This window comes from Solea solea, chromosome 11 (genome assembly GCF_958295425.1).
Source record: "Solea solea chromosome 11, fSolSol10.1, whole genome shotgun sequence".
Lineage (NCBI taxonomy): Eukaryota > Metazoa > Chordata > Actinopteri > Pleuronectiformes > Soleidae > Solea > Solea solea.
In genome coordinates this window covers 4,124,158-4,149,132 of record NC_081144.1, presented here as the reverse complement: position 1 = coordinate 4,149,132, position 24,975 = coordinate 4,124,158, and the positions used below count along the sequence as shown (strand labels likewise).

Below are 24,975 nucleotides of genomic sequence, written 5' to 3'. Positions count from 1 at the left end.
GGGCATTTCAGAGTTGGTTTTCCCCGGGTAACCACAGAACGGCAGGGTAAAAGACCCAAAGACCGAGAGGAGCGTGGGGGATGTGTTGAGTGTATGTCTGTGAGTACACAGGACTCTCCGCTTGGGATGAACAATTGTGTTTTAAAAGCATATACATCTTTGGCCTGTTGAGGGTTGTGGTTCGTATCAGGATAAGAGCTGGAATGCATTCAGTTGAGATGTTTAAGGTTAGGATGAGGGGCTATGCATAATGATGCCCCCCCCCCCAGCTATATTTAGAGTTGCTGTCAGGCAACGTAACAACCAGCAACTCCGAAAACAACAAAAAAGAAAACTTGGGGAACTGCTGACTTTTCCCTTCCTAGGAGATCCTTTTCTCTGCCTGATCCCTTTCTCTCTTTTGCCGCCTTCTCTCCTAATCACGACTGAAGTCAGCCGTAATTGCCAAAAATAAAGATTTCCTCTCTTTTACTGGATCACTTTCTTTTAGCCTGTTCTCAATTGTACATATTTTGCAACAGTGCAGACGACAGGAACTGGGGGGAAATTAATGTTTATTAAAATAACAACACAAAATGAGGAAAATATGAGTTTTTGTTTTGCACGACAGGGACACACAGCATGACGGACGTGCAACTAACCGGTGATATCTTGTGTGGTCGTGGTGAGAGTTTCGTGTCGGTTTGATGAGTCATTTTTCATGACAGCTTCATTTCAGTCGTGGTCACGGATTCATACAGGCACTGGCACACTGTGAGTGATTGATTGGACTCCTGATGCCAGCTCAGGCAACAGTTGAGTTGAGCCTTGCTGTGTGACATGACTGAGAATTGATGAAGGCCAATTAAGCGTTTCTGTGCATGTTTGGATGCATACTAAGTTTGCAGTTATGTCTTATCAGTTTCTCCATGATGAATCAGAAACTGATAAGTCAAAGTCTTCTTCATGTCGATTTGATTGCTGTTTATACTAGGGAGGCACGATATTATCAGCACCATATCGGTAGCAGCAGATATTGGCTTTACGATGTATTATCGGATATCGGCAAACCTACAGCTATTATTTGTTGATGCTCATTTATTTTGCACAATAAAGATATTACATATCCACATCTGCTGCGACATGAGTATGAAAAATATTATGTTAATCTCACTACAGAAGACACTAAATGACCATGCATGTGGCCCGCCCACCCCTGTGCAAGGTGATGGAATAGAGACAGAATATAAGACTAAATGCATTTGCCGGCAATATTTTTATAATTGTAATAAGACATTCGGTTGTAATCATTGCTTTATTAAATGTATTACACTAAACATGAAAGTACATATATTTAAGCTGTTTTAATCACAATTGTCCTCGTCATTATTTGCTAAATTTTCAATTTAATTCTCCGTTTTTATGCATCATAAATATGCTTTTATTGTGAATCATTTTATATCAAAACAAGCACTTTTACTTGTCTAATAGCATAATGAATATCTTATATTGCCCACCGGCTACTAAATAGTTGTTTGTTCCACTTTTTTTCCTCTATGTCGGCCCCTGCTTGACCAGACTAGATGCTCATTGGCCCCCAGGTCATTTGAGTTTGACACCCCTGCTTTAGAAGTATATATGTCGGTATTGTTGCGACCCCAAGCACTCCCGATATATCGGCTATTGTGCATATTACGATACAGCGAGCCCCTCAACATATAAACTGGTTGACAAACCTAAAGAAATGCTTCCTTGGTCCAGTCGCCCACAGCGAACTACTGAAGAAAAAATACTTTTATCCAGATGGCCCTAATTCATTCCGGGGTTTCCAACCCAAAGTAATGCTGAAGTCAGTGTATTTAGCCAAAGATAATTTGCTGGAATTACCCAGCGTCTCTGAGGTTAGACTTTTAGCACTCTATGATCTCCTTTCATCAGGAATCGGTCGTGGTCGTGGCAACAGCCCCTTGTCAGCCGTACAACAGGGCCTATAAAGACTGCAGTGCTGGCTAAACAACACAATTAACAGTTCACGCTCACAGTGTTAGAGCATTGCCTTGTTATTTTCATCGGAATCGTGGCAAATGTTGTGCTGTAAAGCTTTCTGGCAAGTAATAGTATTCAGATAAAAGAACTCCAAGTCAATTTAAATTAAAGAAATGTTACTTTCAAAGATAAAATGTATGCAGTGAACACACACATACACATACTTATAAGACGAGGCTGCTTACAGCTGACAGAATATTTTATGAATGTAAATATATGACCTCCACACTGGTAGGAGTGCCCTCAAGATATGCACATAATGTATATCACAGTAATGCGCGCATACTTGCCAATAGCTTTGTGTTTTCTTGAAGCCCTTGTTTTTTTTACTCTATGCCATATTTTATTTATGTGGTTAAGTAATAACCAGTAGTGTTTTCTAGCAAACCGAGAGAAGTGTTAGGGGCTGAAGAATGGCCAAGATCCATCTCCATCCTCGTGTGTCGCACTGGCATTTTGGATTTTCACCCAGAAATAGTTGAGTGGTGAGGGGGGAAAAAAAAGCATATCTGTGTTCAACCGAACAAAACAAAAAAAAAGCAAAGTTGCTTAATTTTACATAAGACACCACAGGCCATCCATATCCAGGACACACATTTACATTCAGTTCATGGTACGCAGTCCTCTGCAGACATACAGTACTATTTTGCTGTATAAGCAATACAGAGAAAGTTTAGAGGAATACAAACTGGGAAACAACAAAGTTGTTATGTGGCCAAAGTTTAAAATCTGAATATATTTAGCATCCCAGAACTGAATCATTATTTTTTTATGGTTTAGGAGATTTTTTTTCCCCCTTCTTTCTAGTTTATTTTATTTACTGTAAACATGTAGGTAATTAAATGATGGATACAGGAATACTCATTTCCTCTTATGTCCTCCCAGCCAAATAAACTGGCAGTCTGTGACCGTTGAAGGGGAACAGTCAAACGGCAAACTTTGTCAAGCCGTGAATAACATTAGCAGTGTCCTCATTAAAAGTGGTTTAATGCCAGGCCACTGACGGATGTGGCGCCATGTGTTTTGATCGCTTGTCCGTCTGTCGGCACCCACATGTGGGCGAAGTGGATCAGCGGTAGAGCGAGTCATCTTTCAACCGGAGGGTCGTGGGTCGAGCTTGTCTACATTTCTGTGTGTCACTGGGCATGACCCTTGACCCCACGATGCTCCTGACTGAGGCTGTGACGAAAGGTGTTTGATAGAAACACAGATGCCCTGTATGAACGCGTGAGTGAACGGGTTAATGGCACTGAGGGGTCATCAAGACCCGGATGGTCAAACATGGGGAAAGGTCAAAGCTCAAGGTCATTGTGGCGACACATTTTGTTCCTTAAGATTCTACTTGTGATGACAAAATACACTTACACGTCCTGTGTTAGCTGGGATTGGCTCATTGACTTATTTTCTCTGCATTTGGGGGGGGGGGGCTCTGATGTTTAGCCCACATTATGACTACACACTCCAATTGTGCCTCTGATCAGCGGCCATGCTCGTCGCTCACCGTCCATCTCTTCATTCCGTCCTCTGTTTCTACCTCTCCGTTGCTCCTTTGCACTCCCTTTCTCTCCTCCCTCGTTCCATTCGTCTATCCATCTGTCCCAATCTCTCGGGGAGGCCAGCACAATTAACCTGTTTAAACAGCCATCTGAGCCTCCCATCCATTCCAGTGTGGCTGTGTGAGACAGAGCCAGTTCACTGAGCCAGGATTTCAGTGCCAGGCCCTCATCCACTGCCCTCTCCAGCCTCCACATCCTCCCAGTCCCTCCTTTTTCTCATTCTTCCTTTCCTCTTATCCCCCTGTTTTTGCTTCCTCCTCTCTTGTCCTCAGAGGGCCTGATTAAAACAGGGATTAGGCCGACAGAGGAGATTTAAAAATATGTCCTATATTGTTTTTCAGAGCAGGGTGACAACTGAAACACTCAAAGAACCATATAATAAAAAAACGGCTACAGCCCCTGGAGAGCTTCACTTCAGTGATGGCAATCTGCCTTTGAGCTTCTTTCCATTTGATTCTTTAATGTTCTTCCACTCGTTCTTTTAACTCCCCGCTCGCCACCTCCACACACTTCTCTAACCTCTCATCTCTGTGTTCCTGTCTGCCCGTGCCTTCTTTCTTTCTTCCTCCCCCTCTCCTCTCGCCCTCTCTCCGTCACTCCTGTGCCTCCTTCTGTCCCTTCTCCCCTGATTGTATCCCTTTCTCACTTCCCTTTCAACACTTGTCACCTATACTTCCTGTCAGGCTGCATGGCCAAAGCACGACCACGAGAAGGTCACACCTCCTTGCAAGTATCCCTCTCTCACCCTTGTCCTTGTCTTGCAGGGAGGAGAGGAGAACTTTAATTAAAAAAGAGGCGAGAAAAGTGAAGATGTATTACTCAGGCGCCACATCAACGACCCCGCCCTCCACGTATTAGTCATTAAATAAAAAACGTGAAATATATTACCCTGCCCTGTGGGCAAAGGCACACTTTGTGTCTGCACCGTGTGAAAGTGCTGGACTGGCTGCTTGGCACACTGGGGTGTCGGTGTCATTTTCCAGATCAATGCACGACCAGCGCTTTAGACGACTTGTTTAATGTGCAGTCCCGTGTCGCTGGGGCCGCGTTGTTCTCTTGTTGGCCAATTTTTATACTCTCTCTTACAGTAGTATTGACCCAAGTGAGTGAAAGAGAAGCTGTGTGTGTGTGTGTGTGTGTGTGAGAGAGAGAGAGAGAGAGAGAGTGTGTGTTGATGAAGAGGTGAAATTGGCACTGTCTTATTTTTTAACTGATGGAAGAACAAGGCCCCCTGGGTATTCTCTGCAGCCTGTCACCTCATTTTTGTCTTGGCATCGGTTTACTTACTTCAGCTTGTCAATGCTGAGAGATGCAGGCGCACACACAGAGTTGTTTTTATATCAAAGTGAGGACACATCATTGACATAATGCATTCCCTAGCCCCCTTCACCCTAAAACCAGGTCTTAACCCTAAAAAGGCCCCTTTAAAGTTTTGGGGACCTCACAGATATAGTACACACACACATTGATGCTTCTTTTTAGCTAAATGTGTCCGTCCTTCATGCTGTTTGTGTATTGAGCAAACTACTGAATTGAGAAGTTAAAGGGGGGTTATGCTGCCCCCCCCCCCCCCCCCCCCTCCCTTTTTTGCCAGTCACTGCCCTTTGTTCATAAGACTAGGTGTGCTAAAGAACGGTCCATAACATCACCTCAACGTAGTGCCAGTGGTTACAATGTAATCCTTACAGTAAGGGCCATTGTAAAAGTGATTTTTATTTGTATTCAGTCTTATTGGCTTTGCTAAGATTAACTCATTTTGCCAGGCACAGTTACACATATCGCACTCAGTGTCCCACGCATCTCTCGTGAGACTTGGGTTGTTGCAGGAACTCTTTAGTGAGAGAGAAAGTTGGAGAAAATCACTAAATAATTTAATTTTAAAGTATTTTATTAGTAGGGGGAAACAAAGCACTTTCTGTGGACGGTTTGCCGTTGCTCCTGAAGCTAAAGGTGGCCACTGTCACCAAGTTACGGTGTCCAACGGAGGGGATCTACTGGACCTTTACAATGCCATTCATCTACACAACTCCAGATTTATACATATCATAGATGTTACGTGGAAATAGACTTACCCTTTAACTGTATCAGAGTTTTATTATGTTTAACTCCACTGGAGAGATCAATCCTACTTCTTGACATACTAATATTACCTCTGAGTATTTAAGAGAACAAACTGATAAATGTCAAGACAAAGAAAATAAATAAGATACAGAAAGAACTGGATTCAGGGTTGGGTTCAGTAGTTACATTCTTGAGTAATCAATTAATCCTCTGATCTTTTAATTATGACAATAGAGACAGTGTTCAGTTTCCTGTAAAAAAGACGTGTGAAATTGACTTTAGTTCATTGACTTTTGGAAGTTGGAAGGAAATCTTTGCTTAAGAATGTATAAGTTAAAATACTTAATTACTGACTGATTAAACAATCATTTCAGCTCTGATGAAATACTTCCTGCCACTAAAAGACCACAACTAATGAACCATTTAATACAGACATTAAAACCCAAACATACATGTTTTATGGTTAATGACGTGTGCCTTGATTACCCAACTTAGTGTGAAGTTTCAGCTTAAAGGTCTGTACTTACCAGGGTCACAACACCATCTCGATACACTCGGAGAGAGACACACACTGTTTGACTGTTTTCACAGTATTTAAAAATGCAATAAAGTCGAGTTTGAGCTTTGTTTTTGACTTCTCATCGTTAATATAATCACATCGCATGCCAAAACTCTATTTGCACAGGCACATGTGTGCCAACAGTGCTTTTTGTTGTTCTCACCCCTCACTTTACAAAATCTAATCTTTGAAGGGAAAATAATAATGGTGCAAGAAATGAGATTAGACAAAAGGAAGGAATCAGACGAACAGACGAAAGCAAGGAACATGTTCAAGGCCTTTATTTGGGATAGAAATGTTCGGAAATACAAAGAGAGAGAGAAGCAATCTGATGAACAGAAGAAGCTTGGCTTGATGTAATCCATCTTGTGGACACCTCTGCAGCACCGGCCTCGCGCAGTACTGTTGAGCAGCTGTCCCACCTGACTGAGCTCCAAGGGGCTGTCTGGACATCTGGCCTTGGAGAGAAGAGCACTGACATGGTCACAGGCATATTTAGGGACAGACAGAACAAAAACGGGGTGCACTTACTCGCAGTGTAGTCTCTGTAATGAAAGCCTTGATTCAGGTGTGAAAAGTGGAAGAGGGAGAGATCCAGAGTGTGTGCGATGGTTTTTGGCTCAAGGTTTTTATTATGTTGTGCTGCGAAGGCATCGTAATCCCACATAGGGACGACTGACACACACTGTGTCTTTCCATGAAGCTCAGTTTTCATAGACAACAAAGCAGGAAGCGCCGTATCTCTGTAGTGTAAAGCACGTCCTTCTTAATGTGACAGTATTTAATATATGCCACAGAACACAAGCCTTGTTTCCGTGCTGACCGCGCTCTCACCGTAACTTACTATAACTCATTCCAATTACATACGAGCACACGGGGACATGTTTTATTTCAGTTGCTGCACATTAGGCCCAGTTTCCGATCTTTAGCTCTAATCGTTGCAGGATGCAAGGATGCTCTGAAGATTGAGACTCCAGTTTCCTTTTTCGGTTCATCCCAGCAGACTTTTATTTTCAGCCTAATTGGTGTAACCTTATATAGACAAAGCGGAGATATTGTTTTTCCAAGAAAAAAAGGGGTTTAAAATGGATAGTGATGAACATTATTTTGAGAAATTGAATACAAATGTGTGTTTTGGGACATTTTATGTTTACATTGCTGGTATGGTATGGATTCCAGTAGATGTTGACATGATTGCGTCACATAACGTGAGCAGCGTTGTTCAGTTCTACCCGGATTCCAAAAGTGTTTTATTGGATTCAGATCCGGTAAATGTTGAGGGCAGTACAAAAGTATGTACGGTGATGAAAATGGAACACAATGAACCTGACTTCAAGCCATTCTCCTAATATATATATATATATATATATTGTTTGAGACAATGATGTGACATTAAAGCACCGCGCCACAGTATTCGTCTGTGGTTTATGTCTCGGTGAATCCAAAAACTGTGAAAAGAAGAGGATGTGATGACATGTGAGGCAATCATGGCCAGGATGAAGTCATGGTTGAGAAAATGAGAAAATCTGTGATGATTTGGCATTGGCTTGCAAAGCAGAGATCATTGTAAAGATCAAACCTTCAGAACCCAGTGGTTGACTCTGTATTTGCAGAAAAAGTTCAAGTTCATGTCGTTAACACACTTGTAAACTTGAGGAATCATCGTCAATGAGCCGCATTTGTGCAGTTACATTAATTCCCTTTGCTTTCTTAAAAAACGCCATAATATATAATTATAGAAGTTAATTGTGTGTCGTGAAACATATTCTATTTAGAACGTGTTTAATAACGCCAGAATAAATGGGTTTTTTGTTCAGTATGGAGCTTTTCACAACAACTCTCAGGAGTCCCATGGAAATTGAACATTATCAAACCAAAAACCTATATTGCTGCTTATGAGATGTGTGCACTCACTATATATGTACTGTGACTGTGTCACTTACAGTCCCACAGGCCGCCGTGTACTCCGTGCCTATTCCATTATCACTGTAACCAGCTGCTTTGATGAACTTTATATTAAAATCTCCTCCCTTCTCCTCGTCTACAGTGAAGTTTGATGACTGCATGGGGAACGAGGCGGTGGTTTTCCACAGCAGCAACCCCGTCTTCACCGTGCGGACAGATGGGTCCATCTTCGCCCAGGGAGACGGCGCTAGCCTGGAAGAACCGGTCCAGTTTAAACTGACAGCAAGTGGCCCACAGACACACGTCTGGGAGACTGTGGTGCAGCTGGCACTGATTGACCCGCCAACAACTCAACAAAATGAAAATGAGGTGAGTGACGCACTTGGTGGGCGCAAGCACAAATATCATGCTTCAAATTTCAATTATGATCCCAGAGTTCCGTCCTCCTACCACAATTTCTCTAGTGGTCTGGTGATAGAAACAGCCAAGAATTAGGTCAAACCTCGATGGGGTTTTGAAGAGGGAGAGAGAGATAGAAAGCACAGAGATGTACGGGTACAGCACATGGTTAAAAAAAAATATGATAGAATCACATTGCCGCAAGGGGAGGGTGCGATTCCCTTAAGCCATAAGCTGTTATTGGAAAACATCCTGTGCCTTGGATAACCCAGGGGTCCTTGACTCTTCCTCATCTATTTAAAAGCTGTCAGTGGTCAGAGAAGGATGAAGCAGCCTTTAACTCAATTGGCCCCATGACTGCAGAACCACACTGGGCAACATCGTCACTATCAGCACACGTTAATCCGATTCGGTAACACACCGAATCTGCAGATAATGCGGGACATGCAGGGGACACGAGACAAAATGAACTGAGCCTCGTTAGGCAATTATTTATTTATTTATGTAGTTAGTTTTTCTTTTTTGGAGAGGCGTCGGATGTCTCTTCACGGGCGTGGAAACGGAATAAAACTCTTGGAAATCAGCTGACAAAGTTTAAACAGTTACACTTCAAGGTGCTATTCCTAAAGCTGCGTTCACGCTAGAATTAGCAGGTGTAGCCAGGATTTTTAGGAGAACAAAGTGGTGATTAACAGTGTTTCTTTCACCCCTACGTCACCTTTATCAGTCATTTGCATCTGCGAGTGAACGCTGATTTAACACATTCACCATTTGACCTCACCTCACTCAGGATTAAGCACAGTATAATACTGTAAGGTAATAATGTATGCATGAATCAAATATCTATTTAAGGTGTTCCTTTACGGACAAACACATGAAGAATTACAACCCGACTCCACAGGCTTTCATAGTGTCTTTCATTACATTGTTGGTTTTGTGGCACACAACTTAAATGTGTTGATTAATTCTCCCACTCTCGTAGTGTTGCTTTTGGCTGCAGCAGTTCTATAAACCCACAGCACACTAAGTTGGCCAGCACTGGCAAAGAGATTTCACAGCCAGTTGGTGAAAAAAGTGGAACATTTAAGGAGCCAGATATTTCCTTTAGGAGTTGGTTAAAAAAAAACAAACACAAAAAATAGTTAACACAACAGTAAATGTAAGACTTTTGTGTACTAATTGTACTCTGTTGATGTTGGACGTATAAGCGGCAGCTGTGTGGCAAAGAAATCAGCTTAATAAAAGTTTGAACTGTTTCTGTTTAAAAAAGAGAATTTGTGTTAATTGGATTAAAAGTCAAGTGTTTAAAAGTTTTGGTGAGACAAACCGCTCCTATGCCCAAGATTGTCAGGGAACTACGGTGGCCTGTAAGTCCTCGTCATTTGCCCAGTGGCTGCGTTTCCATTCTAACTGTTCCAGGTAAATATGTTATAAATAATAAAAGTTGGGTTTTTTTTTAGCTTCTTAAATGTGAACCTAGGATTTCTTTGAAAGCAAAACAAAAAAATAAAATGAGTATAAAATTTCCCTGTTCCCCTGAAGATTTAAAAAACTGACTTTTTCTGACTTTTCCACGTTATTCAAACTTCTAGTGCTGGCTTTATTTAGAATCAGAACATAATTTGTTTTCGGATTGTTGTTTTTGTTCTTTTGGAACCGAATAGAGATTTGGAGTAGAACATCAGCTAATAAAGCATCTGTTATTCGGAGAGAGGGTGTATAAAGTAGTCTATGTTTTTTTTCTGGCTCTGAATAGCTTGGCCTTTCATTTTGACACTTTTATAATTCAGGTTCAAGTGATTCACAGGTTATAACGTATGAAGTGTTGAATCAGTGATAACCTGATTGCTGAGGAAAGAGGTTAGAAACATGCTCTGCTCCCACTCAAACGTGTGTATATATAGGCAGGGCAGAAGTAGAGAGTCGGGTTCTGAAACAAAATGTGTTGTTTCATTATGGAAATGGTGCTTTGTGGCGTGCTCTGTTGAATAATAACTTCCAGATGTCTGGGTAGCCAAGGGCTGGCTGATATCAAAGCATGCAGGATTTTTGGGAGGCAGTAGCATGGAGGGGTAGAGCTGGGACGACTGCCAGCTGGCTGAGGCTGATGGCACCAGGGTTGGGGGGCTGCATCCATTTCACACTCACTGATTCCTGTTCACATAGTGTTAGTGTGCTTAAGCATGCATATGGATCTCTGTGTGTGTAGGATTTTTTAGATTTTTCCGAAGGAGATTATGCTGGATCAAGTGTGAACTATGCTAAATATGCGTAACGTTTTAATTATTGTGAATGGTCTGTGTGGTTTTCTCCTTTAGGGTGTGAAGTGTCTAATGCATGGAGCCTTCAGGTTAAACCAGCACAAGGCTGCATATCAAAAAAAAATGCCCACTCTGTGAGGGATTACGGGCTGTAACACAATCTTAAAATCTGTTGAATTTGTGAAGGTTTTTGAAATAAATTATTATATCCTAATCCGCTTTGGTTGGGCTCCTTATCCTCTATCTTTTATAATAGTTTGAATAAGTGTGCGGACAACTTTGCGTAACCTTTTTTTATTTCTAATTTCATCGCCTTCCATCGTCTTTCTCTATGTGGGTGTGAATATAAGAGAGCGAACCAAAAGCTGCGGCATTCAGAATTACTCCATGACTTGAGAAAAGCCCACTTAAGCCCTTTGGAGCAGTGAAGGGCACAGATCTTTCTCCATCTCTTGTCTGTTTCCCTTTCTCTGTTTTTATTCCTCCGCACCATTCTCTCTTTTACATCTCTCCTCGGGGGAACTCACTATTACCTGTTAGCATGTGTAGATAAAAGGATGTGGAGCATGACTTATTTAGGTGGGGGGGGGGTGGGGCGCACATCTGCCACTGACAGCCTCTCTCTTCATCCCCCTCACTCCATCCCAAACATGCCTCACTCCACCTCTGCCTCCCCTCACAACGCTGGGTGAGATGTGGAGCAGCCATCCCCTGCAGTCAGCCCCACTAAGCCTCCCTCCCTCAGAAGAAAAAGAATACATTTGTCCAAAAGCAGCCTCACATCTGTCTCTTCCTGCTCTGCTGACAAACCCTGTTTGTGCACACGGGCATGTTGCACTTGGCCAAGGCCGCTCTTCTGAATATGGACACATGCAAAGGATCATGTGCATGTTTCAGTGACCCAGCTGTCACATAGTACAGTGATCATGCAACGTGTGTGTGTGTGTGTGTTTGGATGGACGGCTTCTCGTGCAGACTGGTAGCACGGCACGGATGCTTTTTCAGCCATGAGCGAGAAAACAAGCTGCCGTTGGCTCAGGACTGTAGGTTTTGTCTGTTGCAGAGGTTATAGAGCCCCTAGTGGCCACGTTAAGAGGTGCTTCATTCCCTCAAGCAGTAATCAGAGAACTTGTGAATTTCATCAACTTGTATTTTAATAATAAATCCACATTTCATGGACATGACAGCATAATAATTATAATCCTACTTTGTAGGTGTTGTACTAAAACCTTTGATTTCTCTCTACTCTACTGTGTTTTTTTTTCAAAATAAGATTACATTTATTTTTTGATATCTGCGCAAGGTCCGTTCTGAAGTTTTTGATTGCATCACATGATCATCTGGGTCTTCACAGTTGCAATTGTTGATAGTAGAAGATTTTCGTGTGCAATTTCATTAACTTAATTGTAGCCTAAAGTCACTGCATCTGGAGACTGAAATAATAGATATTTTCAAAGCTGCTATACTGTGCGCTGCCCAATACCAAACAGAATACATTATTGACTGGCTGATGGAACATAGTGGAGCATTTAAGAGGTAGATATTTCCCCTCAGAGTTTGTGGAGACCAAAAACAGAGCTAAGAGGAGAGTGAATAGTGGACTTTTAGTCCAAATTATTACTCAGCTTCACTATCTGTTTAATGGGTGAACAATTAACTGTTTACTAGTAACAACCAATGTAGTATTTTTTTATGCGGCAAATGAAATTTCACTATTTATATTTTCTTAGATATGTAGATGCCCTTGTCAAACTTTGTGACAACAAGGAAACGGCACGAAACGTAAAGGATCTCTTTCTTTTTCCGTTTTCTAAAAGTTTCCCCGTAAAGACGGCATCATTTAACAACGTTACACCAAGAAGCAAAGAATACGTTTTACACGTTACAGAAAAGACACAAAAGGCATCTGTCCTCCTCTCCTGACACTTTGTCTCAGCAGTCATCTTTCCATATTTGAACATTTTGCCCTAAATACTAGTGAAAAGCATCAGTTTACAAAAGCTGATATGACAGATATGAAATAACCTCACACTGATACACAACACGGGAGAAGTCATGTAAATGTAATGTTTCCCAGAGTTCAGAGAAAAGTAAAATGTCAAGAGATTTTTGGTTTTCTGTTTATTTTGGTTTGTTTTCTGCGAGACCAAGATGTGTTTCCTATGTCACGAAGAAAAAAAACCCCATCGTTTCTCCTTTCATCTCTCATACATCTACCTGCAAGTGTAACCACCTCTCCGGTGTCCCGCGCCGCGCGGTACATTGTCTGAAACGTAGCGCTGGGTTAATGAAACTGAACATGACATCCTCGCCCATGCCGCTCGGGCCAACCCACCCACGCAAACACGAGGAGAACGTACAGTATGCCAAGTTGCTTGACACATTTCCTTTAAAGCAGCCTTAAAAGCTTTTCTCCTGGGCATCTATCTAATGAAGTCAGCCTTGAAAGCATTGTTTCCGCTGGCAGATACAAGCCAACTCTCGGGGGGGACCTTGACCAGGCGGAGAGAGACAAAGAGAAAACCCTTTTTATAGACCGCATTGTACAGAAACCCTCAACTTTCAGCATGTGCCAGAAGCCATTGCCGTCTTCCCAACTGTACTGTAGCCTGCCCCTGTGTTGTGTTTTATTTTTACTCTTAAATGTCAGCTGCTATAGTGAGGAACTGTGTGGGTACATAATATTGCGTATAAGTAATAGAAAATGGAAAAAGTGGAAGAAGTATTAAAAACACTAACCTCTTTATATGTAAATGTATGATTGAACTTTTTTTTTCTTGTGCTTCTGAATTCAGATATTTCTTATTCTCTGGCATCATCACCCAACCTCTCTCTCTCTTTCTTACACATACACATACAGTGATATCAAGCAAACACATAAAGACATGATTGCATGCATATATATCTGTATAAACTCCATTCTGTTTACACTGTTTCGTCTCTTAGCCACAATGAAATGTAACTGTTTTTCGTCAGCGCCGTTGAGTGCTTTCCAATCCAAACATTGTTTTGTGTCTTTTGTTTCCATCGCAGCATATTTTGCGCTGTTGTTTTTCTCCATTGTGTTCTGTGAAGGCACACAGTAACACCAGCACTATTCTCATATTTGAGTGCCAAACCCTTTTTTTCCCCCTCCATTCCAGGTCCAACCCCTTTTCTCATAGTTACATGTAAACATAAATCACTTCTGGTCCACCCACTGATTTACGGCCCACAACCGCTCAGGTAATTAAATACATAGGCTGCACACACTCTTTTAAAGACTTATTATCTAGACAGGAGAGATGTTTTTTAGCACTTGGTTGTAATTGCATTTTTTTTTTTTTTTCATTTATTCATTCACATTTGCTGTAGCCTTCACGTGAGGGTTGTGAGGCTGCTGGAGCCAATCCCAGCTGACAGAGGGCAAAAGGTGGGGTCACACCCTGGGCAGGTTGCCAGTGCATCGCAGGGCCAACACACACACACACACACAGAGACGAGCAAACCATTCACATTCACACCTGTGTGTCCAATTAACCGCTGCATGTTTTCGAACTGCGGGAGGAAACTGGAGAACAAAAAACCCACACACTCGCAAACCAGGGTCTTTTCGCTGTAAGGTGACGGAGTGTTTTTGTGTTTGAGTTCATATATAAGATGTTCTGTTTCCTTTAAACGTTTTTCTTTTTTAACACATCTTTAACCCTTCTGTGACCATCTACCATTTACAATGCTCCTAGACCAGAGGTGTCAAACTCATTTTTGTTCAGGGGCCACATACAGCACAATTTGATCTCAAGTGGGCCGGACCAGTAAAAATAGTAAAAATAATAGCATAATAACCTATGAACAACAAGAACTCCTTGCTTTTTTTCTCCTTTGTTTTACATTTAATGAAGGATATTTTTTACAAAACATGACATTTCTTGAGAAATATAAGTGCAATTTCAACAATATCGTGCCTAAATGTACTATTTACACATTACACTGGATCTAAAAAGGCACAAACATTTAGTCACAGGCATCTGGAAGAGAAAAATATGGTATTTGACATTACGTTTAGATTGTAATCGTAGTGTGAAATTTTAACAAATTCATCCTGTGGGCCGGATTGGACCCTCTGGCGGGCCGGTTCTGGCCCCCGGGCCGTATGTTTGACACCCCTGTCCTAGACGGTTCAAAAACTACCGGACAGCAGAGAAACTGTCAGAAACTTGAAAACTAGAAGTCCAGGACTGATAGAAATGTTTGTACATATGTAAAATAGTTGAAAGTTCAAATTGTAAATGTGAAATTGTTTGTTTACGTCATTTTAGAGTTCCTATTTAGTTCTGAACTTGAAACATCCAAATCTGTTACTTGTCTTTTATTCCTTTAAACCGTTATTGCACAGTCATATTGAATAACTGCCTGATATTGAAGGTTGAAATTATCTTGGAAAAAGGGGCAGAAGCACTCACTCATTGAACATTTTTTTTTTGATAATTCTACAGCCATAAAATCAAAATAAATCCAGACGACCTGGTTATAATTATGGTCACAAGAGGGTCAAAGACAGAACATCAAGTAGAGGAAAGGACAATGGTTCTATGATGTAGAAAATATTTATGATATTTATGCAGTTGCATCATCTCTATTGCAGACTTCTTCTCCCTGGTTTACTGGGCCTGAACCGGACATTGCTGTGTAAATGCTTTGGCTCCACTCTAATAAAATAACCTTTATGAAATTGAATCTGGATCACCTGATGTCTCTGCCAGATTAAAAAATTAATTGGATAAACATTGGCCTTATGAATGATGTTTGAATGTTTGACATTGACTAGACTTTAAGTAAATATGGCTGGATTCAAACTTCACTGCCGATTTGACCACGCTATTAAACCTCTTGTGTTTTATCGCAATATTTCAATGTTTATTAAAATGAGAAAGTGAAATGTTGTTTTTGACCCAACCATAGATCTGGTTGAATATTATTTCAATCCCTTTCCCTGAAGCAGACAAGACAGAGACATGAATTAAGAATGTTGGGATGCTGGCAGTGTTTTGTACTGTCGGTGAACTTCTGTGCGCTGCTGTCTTACCTTCCTCCTCCTGCACCATCACCCTAAAGCCCATTTCATGAGGAATCAAGGTTAAAGGGGGACAGGTTTTCAGTCCTCACTGGGAGAGGAATCGAAGAGAAACAATAACACTGGAGGAGAAAAGCATGGGAGCAAGGGATAGCTAAGGGAAAAGTGATGGGAGACAGAGAGGGCAACTGGTGTACAGGCTACAGCGATGATGTTCGTGACTGAATTCCTGACATGTTTGTTCTGGCTTGTGACCTTGAGATATGTTGGTAAACTTAGTGTAGAACAACTCTCCAGAATGTCAATTTAACATAACCTTAAGATGACGATATACAGCCCATCGACCGGAGCCCCTGGGACACCCAACGTGGTGGTTAAGTACTAAGCCCAGTGAAATGAAGGACCCCGTGTAACCTTGTATGTGTAATATGTTCAAAGTAGCAAGTCTGATTATCGAGACTTCATTGCTTTAACTAGCCCTGGGCCATACAATTAAAGCTTACTGTATACTCACTGTATTTTCATTGACATATGTTTCTCTCTGTCAGAGGTGGAGAGGTAGTTATACATACGTATGTACGTATATATATATACATACATATATACATTTATATATATATATATATATATATATATATATATATATATATATAGTGTGTGTGTGAAATGGAAAAAAAAAATGCAAACAAATTAAACCCTAAATGAATTCATTATGATTTCAGTAAATATAAATACAAAAAGATGTTAGTGATGTTCACAGCATCGATTGATTGTAATATTTAGCTCATAACTCCTCAATCACTCAAAATGGGACTTAAGTGACACATTTTGCCAACTTGTACATTTAGATTGTCATTAAATGTGTCAAGAAGTCGGTGCATAAAACTAAATATCAATGACAATTTCAATAAATAACAAAAATGCTGTGCTTTTGGTGTGTCCAACAAAATACAGTCGCCAGGTTATGCTTCGGTGTGTGTTGGCTGACAAGAATGTTGATTCTTCATATGTCAGAAGATGCCTGTGGCAGACGTTTCACTGGTTGGGTGAAAACAGAATTTGCCCTTTGAAGTTCTTTGTCATCGTCAGGTGAGGCTCCGCGTCAGTCAGATGTTTTTTTCTCAGGCGTAATTCTCACATTCCATTTCATTAGCTGCAGTTTCACACCTTAAGTTCACCCTCATTTGTGGGTATTTTTGTAGTGATGGGCTACACATGTGTGGGAGAAGGGAGAAGGCACCATCAACTGGACTGAAAGGTGTCACATACAAAAGAGGAAATAGCTACATAGAAGATAGATAGAAGAAGTCTTGGATAGATAGGAACAGTGGACTGACAGAGAGTGAGAGTGCAGATGTGGATTCAAGTGCAGAAGGAGATCATGTAGGGGAGGGGGTAAAGGTAAGGTGCTAGGGCATGAGATGCTCTTGGAAGAGCTGGGTCTTCAAGAGCTTCTTGAAGATGCACAGGTAGTGCTCGGTACGTCATTCCACCAGCGTACAAAAAAGTCTGGATTGTCTTGTGTGGGGTGTTGGCACCAGCATGGATCAGCATAGACCAGCATTGACCAGCATAATGATGCTGCTGGACCAGCATAGACCAGCATAGACCAGCATGGACCAGCATATACTAGCATGGACCAGCAAATACCTGTATAATGATGCTGCTGGACCAGCATAGACCAGCAAATACATGTATAATGATGCTGCTGGACCAGCATAGACCAGCATATACCAGCATAGACCAACGTAGATCAGCATGAACCAGCAAAGACCAGTATAATGGTGCTGCTGGACTAGCATAGACCAGCATAGACCAACATAGACCAGCAAAGACCAGCATGGACCAGCAAATACCTGTATAATGATGCTGCTGGACCAGCATAGACCAGCAAATACCTGTATAATGATGCTTCTGGACCAGCATAGACCAGCATAGACCAGCATGGACCAGCATATACCAGCATAGACCAACATAGACCAGCATTAACCAGCAAAGACCAGTATAATGATGCTGCTGGACCAGCATAGACCAGCATATACCAGCATAGACCAACGTAGATCAGCATGAACCAGCAAAGACCAGTATAATGGTGCTGCTGGACTAGCATAGACCAGCATAGACCAACATAGACCAGCATGAACCAGCAAAGACCAGTATGGACCAGCATAGACCAGCATAGACCAGCATAGACCAGTATGGACCCGCATAGACCAGCAATGACCAGTATAATGATGCTGCTGGACTAGCACAGACCAGTAAAGACCAGCATAGACCAGCATAGACCAGCATGGACCCGCATAGACCAGTATAATGATGCTGCTGGACCAGCACAGACCAGCATGGACCAGCATAATGTTGGACAGGAAACACAATGAAATGCTGTTTTTTCTCCTTTATGAGATCATACATTTACATCATGCAGACCCTAGCAGACTTCTGTGGGTGCGGAAAGAATGACCCGGCCCTAAATGTTGTCTATTTTAAATGTTAATGTGAGCCACTGTCCTAAAAGAAGACACCTACTCACCTGCTGTTAAAAAAAAAACCACTTTTACTCCAATAAAGTACTTTTATGTGAGTAGAGTCATCTTTCCACCTCTGGTCTCTGCTGACCCTGCAAGCGTCCGCGACTCTCCGTAGTTCACTTGAATGTGTTTTGCACTATTTCCAAATAAGGACATTATGTTAGGCAGGTGATACGCTTGATAGGTTCAGTGTTTGATGTAGCTCCTGTGACTCATGGGTGAGTTAATGTTCATGAGGAGATTGAAAATGGGCTCTTTCAAATTCTTTATTTGAGCATCTGTCAAAAGGACAGGTTTGTGTTGGTAATTTCTCTTTGGCTGCAGGGGAGCGTGTGAGGGAAGTGCATGATGGGAGAATACTGTATGATTGAAGTATGTGCCTGTGACTCAGCTGTCACTGTATATTGAAAGCGCCTGTAAATCCGAAAGCCTCAGACTTGCTCTCTGTTAATAGGATTTTTATATCTGGTGTAAATGACAAAGTCTGAAGTTGATGGTCTCTTCAGTACAGTATATATTCACACACACATGCATATATATACAAATAATTCACCGACTTTACACGTACAGTCTGCGCTGGTACTTTTACAACTGTGTCCTGCTCAGCTGTGATGCATGAGAGCAGGAATGAAACTACCTTAGGTAACTCCCCACTTTTACTATTAGGTGTTTCCCATTTGTCGGTTTGTATGACGTATGATATCAACTGTGTGAGTAAATCAGGATCTTGGAATTATCACAGTAAACCCCACTTTAATTCATATTAAACAACTCCCCAACTCTGCCGTTTGTTGAAAACATTCTGTCATCTCAAAACTCATCATAAGACAATGAAATAGAAAATATAATGCTTTTAAAATTATTTCATGTGGGAAAAAATGCCTGGGTCTTAGAGCTTCCCTCCACAAATCTAAGTAACTTTGAATTATTAAACTAGACCATCAATTATGTGCACTTTGTCCGGCTCTCCAATTATATAATTTTTGAAAACCGTCTTTGCTCTTGTTCAGTCAATAGACCATTAACTTCATGCAATTACCTTAAACCTACAGCTACAGGGATTTGCGAGGGGGTCTCATCAGAATGATAAATAAGAATGATGTCTCTACGTGGTATTTTTTAAAATAAAATCTTGAATCTTCATATTTCGCGTTGCTTTTTTATCCAGCCCTGTACGTCTGTGTCGTTCTTTTTTAGTTGCAGGAAGAGAAGGAAACAAGCGGAGAGTCTGTCAGGTAGCCAAGTGAGAGAATCTGTGTGAGAGTGGGTTCTATTAGGTCTTTTATGTTTCCATAGTAACATCACACATCGTCTGTAGAGATGAAATACTGGACAACTGGAAAAGTTACTCCCTATATCACTGTTCCATATATCTATAGAAAATATTTAGCTGTGATTTTTTTCTGCCTGATATTTCAGTTTGATTTGAGGTATGATAAGTCAGTTATTTGAATAGTCGTTGTGTTATAGCATCATAACTCCAGAACCACATGAGATACCACTCTGTATTCTAATGTGAGGATGAGAAAATGATGACTTGGGTCAGATAAGGTGGATCCTCAGTGCAGCTTTGTGAATCTGCTAATTGCCTTGTTTTAAACTGTGATTACAGTTTTGATCGCTCAGCCCGAGCAGCGACAGTTGCTGTTGCTTCCTGCCATTAAAAAAAAAAACAGACCACTTGACTTCACTAGGTGCTTCAGCCACTAATTATTTTAATGAGCCTAAACACTCATTTGTAATCGCCCAACTGCGAAAAAGGAAGTCACAAAGGTGATTTAGACGTGTCAGTTTAACCTGAAGAACGATATATCAAGTGTTTGGGAGTTTTTTTTTAATTTATTTGTTATCATAACTAGCACTTCCACTGTTTCTAAATAAAGCCCTGTGTTGTCTTCAAGGTCACAAAGGAAGACGGGAAAGACACCGCGAGAGACGAGAAGAGCGACGCGTTCCAAGCGCCGCCTCTCGTCATCAAGTTCTCTGGGTCTGGCGTGAACGGCTCCAGGGGGCTACGGAGGCAGAAGAGGGACTGGGTGATCCCACCAATCAACGTGGCGGAAAACTCCCGAGGACCATTCCCTCAGATGCTCGTCAGCGTAAGTGACAGCTTTGATGAGCCGCATCGCTGATTTGTTCTGAATTTACAGCTGGGGATGTCTTGGGGGCACTTCACGGCTAACGCTGGTTGGGCGGTTGGGGGCTCGTGTGATGGACGTTGATGAAGAACAGAAATGCATTAACATAAACAGTTTGCTCTCCACATTCCTGTGTTATGCTGTTGTAATTACAGCTACAGTCAATCCTGGGGTATTTAAACTGTCCTGATTGGCGCCGGGAAGTTTACCCTTCATACATAGAGCAGGCGGGATTCAGCTAAATTCTCCCACGGCGTGTGCTCCGTGTGGGTTTACACTGAAACAAATGGTTAATTCCTTTATCAGACATTTATGAACGGCTGCTCTCTAACCATTGCTGAAATTATACTCCTGTAAAATAGAAGGAGAAAGCGTGAAAGCTGCTATTCTCTTCGCTGTGGTTCACTCCTCTGTGCCCCACTAAAGACTTTACTACTTAAATAAATCAGAGTTTACAACGTGACAAATGACCCGACTACAGCAGCCTCGTCCTGCATGTATGTGTGGACCATGTCGGCAGTAGTAACTCGCACAACTGCAGATGCCCGAGTATTATTCCACAAACCTGTTCTCATTTGAAACGTGACGACGAGCAAATTCCATTTCTGCAAAACCACTAGTTTTGATCAGTGCAAGATATTAAACACAACATGGGGAATATTAGAGAACGAGTTTGAGTGTAAATGTGCTGTTGTGTAAAAGCCTTAAAATTCTGAGCTTCTGTGGGAACAGAATGAGCTGAATTCTGTAATTCATCAAAAAAAAAAAAGAACATCATTCCAGGAGAATGCTGCTTCGTTCCTTGCTCCCACTTGGATTTTCTCCTTTATCCGAAATATGTAGCCATCAGCCTTTCCTTGCTGTTTACAAAACTCTCACAGTTTATCTCTTTTGGGTCCTAAATTGTGCAAAACAACCTTTTTTTTGTAACGGTTTTCTGTTTTTCAGCCGGGTTTCATCCAAAACCCCAGGGAAATGCCTGTGGAGCTGCTTAAAGGAAAACTTTTTCTTCTTTATATGCCCTTTCTTTTTTTGGCAAAACAAAACATCCAAAAACATCAAGTCAGAAAGGACCGAGTTTATACGTCTTTGTTTTTGGAGTTTGTCTACAGCTGGAATTCATCCCATTAGCCTGCTACAGCGTGGCATTTGGTTTTTGTGAACCCACTGAGCCATTCATGAGCACTACCCTTCACCCAGCCATAAACTGGCCAGACAGTCCTGCTGTTTCAGACAGAAGCGAGGCCGAGCGACTGGACAAGGGAGGAAAAAAGGGAGCGTATCAAAGAAACATTTGGAAGTATTGTGTTCAACTAAACACGATCCACTTAGTGCAGTAAGTAAGTTGGTCAGGGGCTGGTGGACTGGTCAGAGTGGGTGTTTAGAAGCGGCGGAGAAGCGATGCGTGATGAGTCTTCGGTTGAGCTCTCAGGTTCCTGTCTTTTCCTTTAATGATGACTGGAGGGCAGGCAGGGCCTTACGGAGAGCTGCTGATTTTAACAAGGAGACAGCTCTGGGGGGCGGGGGGTGAATGACAGGTGGATGAGTTGGTCATTCGCTATTGTTTTTTTGTGTCGAGTCAAATTTTATAACCTCTCGTTTATTTGGACTGTGGCTTGAATTCGTCTGACGTTTAATACGTTAATTGCTATTTTAACTTCTTTCAAAGTGGAGCTTGCAGTGCTTCTGCTCAGTGCTCTGTGCGCTGTGGCTGCACGGCGCCTCCCACTAATGGCCTGTGAAGTCAGTTCCGTCCCTAATGGGCTGTCCTGTCATCCGGTGCGGCGATGAGTGACATGCAAGCAGCGGCTCTACTCGCCATCCCTCCCACCACTTTTCTCCCTGCCCGGACCGCGCTGCCGTCAGTTGGACAGGCGGGGTGACAGCAGCCCTCACCTGCATCTCCGCAGGTCTGCAGCACTGTCACTTTGATCAGGCCGGCACGGGATCAGGCAGATGTCAGGACAGAGGCCCCCGCTGACTGGCCTCTGAGCTCGCAGCCTGACATGGCTCGAGGGAAATGTTGACTGCTCCAGTAAAGTCTTGGCAGAACTGTACTGCCACCGTTCTCTGAAGCCAAGACGGTGTCAGAGTCCTCAGTGAGGTTTTATTGACTGCTGTATATTAATAGCAGCGTTGAAATAACGGCTCCACACCAACGTTAGTGTGCAGCACAGATGGCACAAACATACTATTTTGATGATCGTATTGTGTTTATATTGATCATCAATGGAGAAAATCAGATTTGAAGATATAATATGTAACATTTATACATTGAAATGTCAAATAAACAAAAAGACCTTTGCTGTATTTTCTCAAGTCTTGGCCAAACTGTTTCCAAGACTCTTTACATCAATCGAAATTCGTATTTATATTCATTCTAACAGGCAGATTGATTATTTTGTTCTCCTATTAATGACGTCATCTGCTTTCCCCGTCGCTATCGTGAAATGACCACGGAGGTTTTACAGAACTTTGAGTGTTATTAACGAGCGTCACAACAGGGAACAACACGTGCACTCGACTCCCCTATAATTGTTTTGTTTCTGTATTTTTGTATTGTGTATTTGCGGAAATAACACACTGTGCTTTAAAAACTCTGATTTATTACTATTTTAAAATGTTCAATAGCAAACAACAGTATGTGTCCTTAGACACAATTGTTTTGTAATATTACTAATATACTAATATTACTACATTTAGCCAGTAATGGGAGTAAGGTTTGAATAGATACTACTTTTTTTCTGATATCTTGAATTTATACCAATATATTATTATGTGATATTTAGGAATTATGGAACAGATTTTCCTTTCCTTTATCGAGTGATTCTAACCACTGTAGGACTGAGTATCTTATTAGCTTGTAGCTTGTAATATTAGGTTTTTTTTTTATTTTATTGGTTAGGGTACAATGGATATTAATAAACATAACTGTAAATGTGTGTAAATTAGCCTATTTTTCATCTGTAGTCCTTGAACAGATGTTAGGAAGTCATAAAGGTAATAGCCTATGAGATTGTTAGCCTATTAGAAATCCATAAGCTTTCAGAAAATTGGCACTAAAGAAAAAAAAAAATCAACATTTAAAGGTGCATTTTTGCATTTTGGTCACGAAAAATCCCAACAGTTCATTTTCATATCCTCCCATGCCACGTATCGTGCAAAGATTTATATTAAACGTGGTTTTTTTATGATTATTATTTGTTTAACTGACTGTAGCAGCATCCATTTCAGCACTACAACACTATTACTTTTTACAAAATAGTAAAAATAAATAGATACGTTTAAATGTGATTCTATAGCAAAGAGAGCAAGTTGATCGTTTTAGAGACAACAAAGAGAAGAGGAGATGCAGAGAGACTGAAGCCAAAAGTGCAGGGAGTCATTTTTCACAATAAACAGGTGTTTTTTTTGTCGTTCTCTTTCTTCTGCAGCCAAACAGCCATCAATACAATGTAAGGCACATTGATTTTTCACAGAGGCTTTTTGAAACCTTACATTGATCCGCACACTTCTCCTACGGCAGAGACACATCGATTTCTTTTGCTCGGGTAAATAAAGACTCAACGTAGCCGTCCCCCATCACCACCCAACTCCCTTAACCCCCTTTTAGAACAAGCATCAGCAGAAAAAAAGAAAAAGAATGAACAAAACCCTGATGAAACGACTATTTAGCCAGGGAACAAAATGGAGTATGAATAAATGTTTGTCCTGTAAATCACCTTTGCCGTTGCACTTTTCAATGACACTGGACCAGCTGTGAGAACACGACACAGTAAGAGATGTGGTAAACATCTTTGTATCACTATATTACTATTAAATACCTTTTGAATGTGTAATTATTCAAGGTGCTGTCATAAAATGACCAAGATATCAGGTCATCAGAGATTAAGGAAACGTGAAAACAACAGTACAGCCACTATATTCACAATTTCAAATTGAATTTACAGCATGCATGTAAAGTCCGTTTAGGTTTATGTTGTGGAAAAAGTTAAATGTATAATTGTAGCTCCTCGTCTTTTGGTTCATGTGTGAGAGGATCTTTAAAGTATCTGGCAATGTCAAGTCCGTGGAGATGAAGGGTAAGTGTTGTCAATAAACTGTAACAACACTCTTCAGTGTCTTTTACTCTCCTTACAAATCTTTCATCTATCCCCTTTAATGTCATTTAAACTAAGAGTAAATATCAAAATCTAACAACTGACACAAGTATAGACACGCAGTGATTTATTACCTAAATAAATAAACCAATCTACCAAAAAGCTCTCTGTTTAACACGTTATATCTTTCTTCTTAATTAACATTACAAAAGTGAGCTTTAGACCAGGAGTGACAAACGTAGAATCTGTCCTCCGGAGGGTCAAATCCGGTCCGCAGGATGAAAAAAAGGTGAAAATACTATATTTTTCAGTTCCAGATACTTGTGGCTAGAAGTTGTAATCCACGTGTGTGCATAGTAAACAGGCTTAGTAAAAAAATATTCAACTTCA

At 41.3% G+C, this 24,975-nt stretch overlaps 1 protein-coding gene across 1 annotated transcript in view; it reads left to right on the top strand.

Annotated features, from left to right (window-relative positions):
* LOC131469035 (cadherin-4-like) overlaps positions 1-24,975 on the top strand; it is a 226,326-nt gene that overhangs the window by 138,982 nt on the left and 62,369 nt on the right. The window contains exons 4-5 of the mRNA XM_058643864.1: positions 8,249-8,475; positions 20,249-20,446. Of these exons, the coding sequence (XP_058499847.1) occupies positions 8,249-8,475; positions 20,249-20,446 (425 nt within the window). The remainder of the gene's footprint in view (positions 1-8,248; positions 8,476-20,248; positions 20,447-24,975) is intronic.